General features: G+C 50.5%; 1 protein-coding gene across 1 annotated transcript in view; it reads right to left on the reverse strand.

Moving 5' to 3' along the window:
- Hkdc1 (hexokinase domain containing 1) overlaps positions 1–10982 on the reverse strand; it is a 39444-nt gene extending 28462 nt beyond the window's left edge. Inside the window, exons 1-2 of the mRNA XM_038342703.1 lie at positions 10918–10982; positions 5917–6079 (exon numbers count right to left, since the gene is read on the reverse strand). Coding sequence (XP_038198631.1) covers positions 5917–6079; positions 10918–10980 — 226 coding nt within the window. The 5' untranslated portion in view covers positions 10981–10982. The remainder of the gene's footprint in view (positions 1–5916; positions 6080–10917) is intronic.
- Positions 10983–11984: the final 1002 nt, after the last annotated feature.

The raw sequence follows: 11984 nt of genomic DNA on the forward strand, positions 1-11984 counted from the left end.
GAAAGGCTAGCCTCACACAAGCTCCAGTCCTCAGAGGGAAACACTCCAACAGGGGAGGGCAGCAGGAGTCAGATAATAGATACAAGAGTACCAAAGATACTTAATTGGTGGGAGGGGCATAATCTCTCCAGTGGGAGTAGATAGTCTTGCAGCCAGCCTGGCCCAAAAAGGATGCCTCAAGGGAAGATACAGAGTGACACATGTTTTGGGTGAGGCACCCCACCCTGATTACACCTACACAGGACCCTTGCCAGTGCCTTTGGTGTCAGCCACATGTATGGGAAGTTCACCTCCTAGCATATGGAGTGTTTATAAAGAACTATTGATGCCTACAGAGTGGATTCATGTGTCAGGTGGGCACATCGGAGAAAAAGTCCATGCCTGCAAGCCCAAATCGTCATACAATGTCATACAATGGCATACTTAATATCATACAATATCCAGCTACCTGCATATCAAGGGTCAGCTGGACAATCTCTCTCTCCTAGAGAACCCTGAGATCTAATGCAGAAGAACATCTCCAGCAGACAGCAAAAGCAGAAAGCACAGTGAGGAAGCTCACAGGCCCAGTCCCCCCAAGCTGAGCACACACAGGTCCCTGCTTTAGGGTTTCCATGAAATTCGGTGTGCTTCCTTCTCAGTCCCCATGTCCCTGCACAACAAACAGGTCCGGACTATGCTCCAGACATTTCTCGATTCTGGCATTCCAAGAGTTAAAGGCCGAGGCTTGGCTGGCACAAACAGTACTGTGCAAACTGGCACACATGCATGTCTCTGGGAACCTAGCTTGCAAGCAACTGCAACTGCAGGGGCCTGCAACTCTGCATTTCTAAATGCGCCTCCAGCTGGCTAAGACGTCAATCATTTACAGACCCAGGCAGCTGCATTTTTTGTCTCAGTGGAAACAGCTAGAGATTATCTCCTTTGATTAGCGCTGAAGGGAGCCCCAGGGAACGGTTTAGGGTCTCTTACTGGGCCAAGGAATGCAGACACAAAATCTTTCACGCTTATCACGTCCATCCCCAGGGGCTCTCTCACTGGGTGTGTCGTACCTAACTCCATGGCAGTGCCAGGTGCCGGGAGGCCAAGATGACAGGGTGTGAGCCCCCTGGGGAGCTTATCAGAAGTACTGTGCTACGTGGGAAGAAGGCTCTGCTGAGGAAAAGCTAGCACAGGAGAGGTTTGAGCCGGCTAGTTCCCCCGCGGAGCTAAGACACAGTGAAGTGTGAAGAGAAAGCCAGGCATGGAGGAGCATGGTCCTAGCAACAGGGGTGGGGGGGAGATGTAAGGGGGTAAAAGGACAGGTCAAGGGAGATGTGGGAGAGGGATGGGGGCCTGTGGGGGCAGTGAGTGACAGAGAGAGTTTAAAGAAGGGAGGGCCAAACCTGACTGAGAATTTGGGGGAAAGGCCTCCAGTCAGAGTGGAGTTGCCCTGCTGCAAAGATGGGAGGTGGTAAGCTGAGAACCTGCTAGTTGTGGTTCCTCCCTCTGCCCTACATTACACCCTTATCACTGTGCAAACACCTTGCTCCCAGTGACTCAAGATGTCATTTCAGGGAAACCATGTGGCATGATCCCTTCCACGTGGTGTGACTCTAACCCCAGAGGAATGATTTCCTGGTCCCTGGGGGAGGGAGGCCCATCTCAGGCAGAGCAGGAGAATGCACACACACACACACACACACACACACACACACACACACCTGTACTGACACAAGTGTGCACCTATACCACAAACATGCATGAAAGAAAATAACCTCCCAAGACAGGGAGGTCCTTAGAAATGGGGTTCCCTCCCAATGTCACTGCCAGGGCCTGTGACTCAGCTCCTTTCCCATTTCCCATACAGTGTCTCCTAAGAGCACCCAGTGGCCGAATACATAGATTTCTGGAGACCCATATTCCCCAGAGAAGGCTTGGGAACCATATCTTGTAACTGCTCGGTTGCATAAGAGTCTTATTCCTTGGCAACTATGAAACCGAGGTCCTGCAGCCCCACAGCCCGTCAACCTGGTCTGAGTGAGCACATCAGGGCTTTAAGACTCACCCTGAACCCCAACAAAGGGTGGAGGCAGAGGCCAAGGAGAGAGCCTGCTTCGTGGGATCAAAGGATCACACCTTTACAGTCCTCAAGCGGGTGTGTCCCCTGCACTGCCTGGGTGACTGGCGAGGGAGCAGGGCCACAAAGCACTCACTCTTAGGGCGTTTGGTCCTAAGAGGCTGGGAGGCCAGTGAGGCTCAGTGGGTCACTCCTCGGGCAGCTTCAGAGCAAGGAGAACTACAGAGAACAGGTAGGCCTAGGAGGCTTACAGGACACAGAATATATTTCTGAGACAGAAGCCACAAGGATTAGGAAAGGTTTATTTGTTTAGCTCTGTTAGTAATTGTGGAATTACAAAACCAGTTCACAGAACTACGGAGAACTGGGGACAACATTTAAATAATTTTTTTTAGCTTGTGTGTTTGTGTGTGTGTGTGGGCGTGCTCACGCACACACCAATGCATGCATGCCACAGAACATGTGTAGAGGGGTCAGAGGACAACCTCCAGTGTTGGTCCCTCCTTCCACTGTGTCTGGGGCAAGGCTTCTTGTTGGCTGCTGTGTACACAGACTAGCTTGGCCTAAGCATTTCCAGTAACTCTCCCACCTTTCTGCCAGAATGTTGAAACTGTACTGTACACTACTGGATCAGGCCTTATGTGGCTTCTAGGGAATCCAAACTCAACTTTGGCAGCAAGTGCTTTACCAACTGAGCCATCTCCCCAACGCCATTTGAGAGACTTTTAAAACGCCCCAACCTACCCAAGTGCTGATCCGTCAGCCTGATCTATAATTGGGTTTTAGGCCAGTCAGGACTACATAGCAAGACCCTGTCACAAACATACGAATGTATACACATGTACACCCTCCATTTACATGATCTCATCGATCTCAATGTTGCAACTTAAAACACAAGACCCTGAGAGCCTGAAGGGAGAAGCAATTGCAGGACGGACTTCACCTGAGGTGGCCCTCATCTACCTCTCTCATTCAGATCCGCCAAGGGGGCACATACTGGCTTACTTCCCCCTGCTGAGATGCCGTCAACCAAGGAAGACTAAACTCAAACCACAGTGTTAGAGACTGAAAACCAAACACCAGCATCTAACCAAAACACACTTCATCCCACTCTCGTTTCGGCCCTTCGTCATCTTTCATGCCCACCAAATCATTTACTGCCCCTGACACTGCCTAGGAACCCCCACCTTCCCTCTCCCCTCCAAGGAGGGTGTTTAAGTCACAGCCAGTGGGCTCTCCTTTGAGTTCTGTGCTGCGAATGGCTTCTGTGCACGTGGACGCTTTGATGAAATGACAAGCTTTCTTCTGCAGCGCTGTCTGTTGTCCTTCAATTCAATAAACATAAAGACTCAGTTCTCACGGGGAAGCAGACAGTCCCTGGGCTCTTCCCCCGACAACTTACAACTTGGTGCCCTGCTCTAACTATGCCCTGCTGGGGTAGACCACAGGATAGTAGTTCGAGCATAAGGGCATCTGATATATGAGGGACTCTGGGTCCCGGGACCCGAGCGACACGGAATGGCAAGGCATTGTATCGCGTAATGAGGAGTCAGTCACCAGCGGACAGTGGTACGAGGTGTGCGAAGAGTGGAAGAAGAGAAAGCTGTAGGTAGAAGTTGAGCCTCATCTCCTAACCGTCTGAAGCAGCCCCCCAGCCACCAGCCAGCCCAAGGCCACCTTCCCCTGCTCTGCGGCCACACCCGGGCCAGGTTAGGAGGACTTAGCCCTGGTGCACCTCACCACCCACACACACCCCATGACTCAGGTGTCAGACGACCTTGGGTGACCTGGCAAGGATCACAGTCCCTGCAGCGCTGTCCCCTAGTGTCAGAGGCAGGGCCCAGACTTCAAAGTAGGGTCATGGCTCCTCAAATCATAGGGCCTGCTAGGGCAGTGGTTCTCAACCTGTGGGCCACAGCCCCTTTGAGGGTCGAATGACCTTTTCACAGGGGTCACCTACGACCATCAGAAACACAGATATTTACATTGTGGTCCCTAACAGTAGGAAAACTACAGTTATGAAGTAGCAATGAAAATAATTTTATGGCTGGGGGGTCACCACAACATGAGGAACTGTATTAAAGGGTCGTAGCATCAGGAAGCTTGAGAACCACTGGACTAGGTAGCAGCCACCTGCAGGAAAGGATGCAATGCCTCCTCCATTGCTGTCTCTTCGGCCTCTCACCTAGCAAGCCAAACTACTTTGACCTAAGCATTGCCTCCAGAGTCCTGTTAATCCCACAAAAGTTGCCCTAAGAATGCTCCCCCCATAGCTCTAAGACTCTGAGAACTGACACCCTGAAACTAGGGAAGCCTCTTCTTCTCAGTCAGACCCTAGCAACAGCAGTCACCCCATGATGTCCTAGAAGGATCATATGCCAGAGAGACCCTAGCGTTCCGCAATGGCACTGTATACAGCACTGATGTTTTTCTCCTATGACTGAAAAGCTGGACGGGAGCTCATAGATCCTCCAGGGAGCACTAGGTAGGCTCGGCTTTGGTGGTCAGAAACTAAGGCTCCCTCCCCCCCCGCAAATCCACTTCCTATTCCCTCAGTCATAGGCCTACGTTAGGGTGCACGGCAGAAGGAAACAAAGGCTGCAGGTTGCGGGCAGAATGAAAATTGTCATCTGCTTCCTTTACATTGAGAGATTAGCCTGGGTTATCACAGCAGGCCTGATGTGATCACAGGACCTTCAGATGTGGAAGAGGAGGCAGAGGGACATCAGAGAAAGATCAGAAGACACACTGTTGGCTTTGAGGATGGAAAGGGCAAGGGATGTGGGTGCTTCTAGAAGCTGGAAAAGGCCAGGAAACAGAGTTTTGCCTTAACTATCCCCCCAGCATCTCCAAGAGGAACATAGCCCTGCTGACAACTTGCATTTAGCCCAGTGAGACCCATCTCAAACATTTGACTTGGTAAACTACGGCAGAATGTGGATTGTGTTAATCCACAACATCTGTAGGAATGTTACCAGAGTCTTTGGGGATCCGTGTTTTGGAGCTGCTACAGGTGGGCAGATCCCATGCTCAGGCGAACATGGAACCAGGTCCTAGCAGAGACTGCTGGGACCACCTTCTGGGTCTGGGTAGATTACATCAGAGTTCCTAGGCTCATCCCCAAGAACAGAACAGCCACGGAGACCCAATTCATAGGAATGGAGAATGTGGCTCAGTGATAAAGACCTGCCCAGCATGGCCAAGGCCCTAGGATTGATATCCAGGCCAGCATTTGGTTAGGCCAGTTCTCTCAGTGGACAGAAGAAGAAACAAGGCTAAGTGCTGATTGAAGTCACTAAGATGTGACAGAGCTGTGCCCCGGGCCCAGGTCCTTGGATGGAGACTTCGTATTACATCACCACCCACTTCCTTTCCATACTTCCTATTCCTAGCCTGGAATGTAGAGGTCTAAGAGAGGAAGCCACGTACCAGTCATTCAACTCATGTTCCAGGGGCAGGGAAGAGCTCAGAACAATGTGGTAATGAAGCCCTGACTTCTGGAGATTGTCACCCACAACTGTGACAAGGGTTCTGACAAGCCCCTATCCCAGGGTGGGGACACTTCCTAGAGAGAGGCAAGGACTGATTGATCTAGGGAAAATTAAGATGGCACTCATGGGAGTAAGAATGGGGGACTCTGTGTCGGGGAGCAGATAGAATGAGTGAGGTCACCGTGGGCAGAGGGCACTCCAAGAGCCTCTGCCTGTGGACCCCCAAAGGGTTCAGTCAGCAGGACTGAGGCAGAGAGAAGAGGGGAGGTTGAAAAAGGCCAGGGGCAAGCAACAGGTTATCCATCAGCTGAGGAGCTAGGGTGGGATGAGCGGGAAGGGGCCCTGGTCACCCTGAACCCCACTCACCTGAGCCATCTGGAATGGCCCTGACAAACGTGGGCAGCATCTTCACTGACGCGGTGGGGTTCGTGTCCTTCCCCAGGCCTTTCTCCATCTCAGCTTGGAACCGGGTCATGATGTCCACCAGGGTCTCATCTGAGAGCCGCATGTGGTACAGGAACCGGTCCACCTGGAACAGACACCGGGTTGGCTCCTGGGGGTGCCTGCCCTCCCAGCTGAGGCTGTCAACTTCCAGTTCTACCCAGAACTCCTGACTTTGGGGACAGCTTTGTCGTGTGCACTCCTGAGGTTCCTTATCTGTATTTCATCAGTTGGGGACGAGGCAGGGAGGTGAGAGAATGGAATGGGAGACTGAGACAGGGCAGATTGGCTGGGCGGTGGTGGCACACAGCGTTAATCCCAGGACTCAGGAGGCAGAGGCAGGCAGATCTCTGTGAGTTCGAGGCCAGCCTGGTCTACAAAGCGAGTTCCAGGAAAACCAGGGTGGTTACACACAGAAACTGTCTCGAAAAACAAAGGACAGGACAGACTGATTCCTCTGAAGGGCAAGCTGAGGAAGAAGTGGTTTTCTGTTACAGTTGAGGGGGGCGCTTGAGTGTTAATCTCCAATTCAGGGCTCTCACCACGAACCACTGTCCCTCCACTGGGAAGATTAGCTATACCTCAAATCTCTGGTTCGTACATGTTTCTCTTTCTTTCATTGTAGTTTTTCATTTGTTTGTCTGTTTTGAGACAGGCTCTCACTACGCAGCCATGTAAACCAGGGTAGCCTAGAATTTGCCAGGTTGCCCAGGCTGGCCTCAAACTAGTGATCCTCCTGACTGCCTCTTGAGTGGGATTGCAGCTATGTGTCACCATGCTTGGCTTATCATGGGAGCTTTCTTCCATGCAACCGATAAATCCAAACATGTTTCTCTTTGCTTATTGGCTGAGAGGAAGCTTAGAACTAGGCTTGATATCCAAGTGCAATCTTCCTCTAAATTTCTATTTATGTGAGGTAGTGACGTTGCCCTAATGCAAATGAAGTTTTGTTTTGTTTTTTTGAGATATAGGCTCACTAATTAGAAGTCTAATTTTTGAAGGCATCCACATCAAAGCTTGGCATGGTGGCACACGTCTGTAATTCTAGCACACAGGAGGAAGAGGAGGAGAATCTGGAGCTTAAGGTCAGCCTGGGCTACACAGGGACTTCAAGGTCGGCCTGGGCTACATAGGGACTTCAAGGTCAGCCTGAGCTATGCCGGCCTCGAAACGAGTCATGCCAACTTGTTACTGGAAATGAGATGTCGTTTAAGTACCCAGGATTGAGGCAGAGGTCCACTGCCCCAAATGCAGGAAGTTAATAAAAAATTGCTGTGGTGTGTTCAGTCACCTTGACGGTGGCGTGCCACATTAGGAATGGCAGAGGAGTGTCTTAGTCAACTGCTGATGACAGTGGGGATTCTCAGCCTCTTGAGAATGGATTATAGATAGGCAGGAAATAGCCTGGGGTTGCAGATAGGCAGGAGGAAATACTGGACACCATCTCCTCCCATCCAGGTCCCCAGGACGCCTGATTCCAGGCACACTCCTAGAACCCTATCCGAGTCAGAGAATATAAAGCTGCATTCTTCAGAGTGGTGTACACGCCACTGCATGAGACCTCCACAGCACTTTAAGATGTCTAGACAAGGCCAAATGTCAGTCCCTAGCTGAGAGGTGAGCGCAGAGAACTGGAATACTGCCCTCCAGTACTCCTACAAGTCCCACAGAGGAACTGCCCCCAAAAGTGCAGGCCTTACATCACCTTTGCTGGCACAAGTACCAGTCCTCTTCAGCTAGGCCTCAGGACAGAAGGACCCAATCAAGAGGCCCAAGATGGTGAAATGACCCTGTGACTCTGGGGCCTGAGGGAGGAGAGGGGAGCAGAGAGGCCAAAAACCTATCAGAGGCCACCACGAAAGGGGACAATTAAGCTTTCAGCATATTTGAGAAGATAGGACGTAACCAGGTCATGCTTCGTTAGGGCTTCCTGCTCAGCTCTTGATGACTAATTGGTTGGCACAAACTCGCACAAATGGAGAAAACTGGGTAGAAAGAACATGACCCAAGTGATTGGGGCAGAGGAAGGATGGAATGCCCTATGTGGGAACTCAACTTTGTCCTTTACTGTCCTGCCAGAACCCTCAGACAGAGTCCTGGACCTGTGCTCAGCCTGAGCACCAAGAGCTTCTCCAGATGTCCACAGGCTGCCGTCTCATGTAAGACATGGGGAGGGCACATGGGTAATCTGCTGTCTCTTGTTAGACATGGGGGCAGACGGGCGAGCTGCCGTCTAATGGTCATAAGCACCTCCTCAAGTCACTGCCGCTCTTTCAGTGAGTGTGAGTCAGTCACGGGAGGAAGTATGGCAACTTAGTGGGTTCCTGTCTTGTCTTTGTCTCTTCCTAAAACAGTAGCAAGGAAGACATATGATGTGACGCTAAGGAGCAAGCACCATCTCCAACCCAGGTGATCTGGGGGCCGTGTTAGTGGGATGCACGTACGAAGGCACACGGACATGAGTGGCAGGAGCCCAAGCCTCTTCCTCAGAGACTTCCAAGCAAAAGGGAATGAGGAGAGCTGCCCAGCTTTAGAGAGAGCAGAAGAGAAACCTCGAAGCCCAGGCTTACTCGGTTATGGAAGGAAGAGGCCTGAAGGGACTGGCAAGATCACTCCGTCCAAAGGTCTCATACTATGGATTGAATCATACACAGGTTCCATACTTTGACCTACTGAAAATTTATTCTCAGGAATTTAATCCAAATAAGTAGAATGAATATATGCCACCATTCATTGTAGTGATATTTTTTTCTCATTGGGGGGACTTGGTTTGTATATTGTGTTAAATCAGGAAGCAGTTTCAAGGGAAAATCCAAATATTCTTTTTTACTATAGTAATAGTTTAATTGTGGAATGTTTTTGACAGTTCCCAAGTAACCAACAAGAGGGAAAAGGGAAATGCAGGGCACATCTACTCAGTGGCCTATGAGGAAGACCCCGAAAGGTGACCATGAACTGTGGACAGGAGGCAATCAGAGCTGATGCGGCATACGGGCCCACTTAACTGTAAAGCACACACTGTGGACAGAGTGCAAAGCCGCCCGCAGAGCACACGGGAAGGCTTGGGACTTCAGGGAAACTAAAGATGAGATTCAAGTTAACACCTCCACATTTCTGCAATGTTGACTTACTAAACTGTAAACACACACACACACACCACTGAAAGCCCAGTCTGTCCTGTTCTTATGAATGAACCATCTGTAGGTCAGTGACCAGGTTCAACCCAACATTATCAATAGGTCAAATATGTCAATATATTGAGCTGGAAATGGATGCCAGACAGTGAGCTTCATGCTTTCATGTCATTCTGAGATTTCCAAATATGGTTCAAGGGTCTGATGAGTAATCTTTGCGGGCAAGCATGTCCCAGGACCTTGACAACGCCAAGCAGGAAGCAGAATCAGAGAATTACACTCTGACAACACACACCTTTTGCCTTGTGACAAGCTGTTTTTGACCTGTGGAGTCACTTCCTCCAAGATGTGACTCAGGCCAACTACAAACCAGCCTTCCCACAAGCCAAGGGACCTGCTGGGTCCTTGCTTCCGGTGGTTTCCAGGGATTCCTGACTCCCTTGCTTTCTATGGTGAGGGAAGGAACTCAACCCAGGAACTGACAAAGGCTGGCCCTTCCTTCAGAAGGAGCTGGTGTATATCCATGGAGGCTATGCTCCAGACTTATCCCAGGTCAGACCAAAAGGTGAGTCACTATAAGGAGCCAAGGAAATGAAAAGATTTTGCAAACTAAGGGTTCCAAAGTTTCACAGATTCCCCTTAGGGGTGGCATCTCTGTCAAGCAGGGAGGCGCAAAGAGCAAGTTCTGAAGCAGGGCTGCAGAGGACTTTGTGTCCCTCAAGCAGTCAGCAGAGGGCTCTGCGAATCTAGCCAACAATGACAGAATGAAAGTAATTAATTGTTAAAGCTTGCCGCTGGTTCTCCCGGGAACGCAGTCAGAGGGAGTTGGCTCCCCAGCACGGGAGGGCTACAGGGACCACACTCTCTTGCTCACATTTCAAAAAGCACTTTGAAGGCTACAAGAGAGATCAGCTAATCTCAGCTTGATCCTCACTTCACTTTTAATGCCTGGGTGCCCTTGACAGAGTCTGGCTGCCCAGGGGACGGCTCGGATACTACTTTGTCGGCAGTCACTGAGTGTGACCAGTGCAACAGCCTGGGTCACTTTAGCCAACTGGAGAGAGTCCTGACTTCATCAGTCAACTGTAGCCCACCTTGATTTTGTAGAGTAGGGCAAAGTAGCCAAAAGTCCACACCATTAATAGGACACGGCTGGACAATAGCACATGCTTTAAAAAAAAAAAACCCAAACTACAGCTGTATTAAAATATACATCCCAGCCGTGCCAAATGGCATGACCTTCTTGGAGGCTGAGGCAGTAGTCTGAGACTACTGTGGGCTATATAAGGAGACCCTATCTCAAAATAATCAAATAAAACCCACATTCCTCTTGGTGCCCTGATTTTATGTGATTCAAACAAATGAATCACCAATCAGGTGCAGTTTACAAAGCTCTGATTCTTTACAAATGACTCCCCTCCATTGTGGCCTCGCCCCTAAATGGCCCTGAATTGGGCATAAAGCTCTTTGAGCTTTCTAAAGACTTCCATATCCCATATTTGCCAAGAGGCTTGACTGAAAGCCAGGACTTGGGACAGTAAGGAATGTGAGAGACTTGCCACCTCTTCCCTTCTGGGACTGTCGCTGCTATTGGCTCCCAGTATCTTTTCTAATAAGGTCTTTTAAATCCTTTTTTCTTTCCACACTGGGGCTTGAACCTGGGACCTCATGCAAGCCAGGCAAGCACCCAACCACTAAAGCTACCCGACCCCCAGCACCTTAACCCCTTTTGGTGTTGCGAGGGCATCAGCTGAGTTTGTCAGTGCAGACAGCCAGGCACTGCAGTCCTTACCTTCTTGATCTGATCTTCCTTCAGCTTGGTGAAGTAAAACGCCATCAAGTGTACGGCAAACATGTTTCCCGAGTTTGGTTGTTCCTGAGACAGGAACAACAGAGATTTCCGTACGATCGCTGCTGTCCCTCTGCGGAGTGCCGCACACCTCTCGTTCAGGCTGGGAGCTGGGGTGCTAGAACTAAATACTCCCAGCTGCTCGGTTCAATGATTAAACTTTGCCCGTCTCTGGTCCCTCCCTCTGCCACACTTGGTTATCTCACAGGAGGCTCTGGTGGGAGCTGCGGGTCAGCCGAGGGGGAGGGGGAGGCTGGGGACTGATGGGTTGACTATTTGAGAAACGGGCATGACAAAATCTTGTTGCCAAGCAACACTCTCACGCCAATGCTTCAAGCCCACGCTTCAAGCCCACTCAGCCAAGGGAAACCTTGTGAGGAGCTGGGGAGCAAAACAAAGCCAACTTTAAGCAGTGGACCTGTTCTGTAGGTAAACTCCAATCCTAGGGCTCCTCTCTTTTCCTCAGCAAGGCAACAGAACTGCAGACTCCCAGTTCCTCTGAGGCACCGTCTTAACTGAGACTGAGTAGATTCTGAAATACTGAGACAATTAATTCCTCTACCATGGAACATAAGCCCTTAGCTTAGTTAAGGAAAAACAGTCAATACTCGACAGCGGTAAGCCTTTATTTCACAGAGAGTAACTTGGGGCTGTGTGTGTGTGTGTGGGGGGGGGGTGTTAAGAGAATGGAAGCCAGCAGGCCTCACTGGAGGTGCTGCTGCAGAGACACCTGGCTCCACTGTCCACCTCCCTCATCACACATGATGTGAGGAGGATCGGATTCGTGGAAACACCACACTCCTCCCAGTCACTGGCTGGCTAGTGAGCTCAGCAGGACCAGCATTAACAGCGCTGCCAGGCACAGCGGGCTTCATTAGTCCCATCTACAGATGAGAAAGGTGGCACTGAGCTAAGTGACTTACTCGAAATGCGTCAGCCAGGGACCTACCCCAGAAGCCTGATTCCAGAGCCAGGCTCATGACGGACACAAGCTCCTCTTCCTCGACCCA

The sequence above is a fragment of the Arvicola amphibius genome, chromosome 9 (genome assembly GCF_903992535.2).
Source record: "Arvicola amphibius chromosome 9, mArvAmp1.2, whole genome shotgun sequence".
Classification (NCBI taxonomy): domain Eukaryota; kingdom Metazoa; phylum Chordata; class Mammalia; order Rodentia; family Cricetidae; genus Arvicola; species Arvicola amphibius.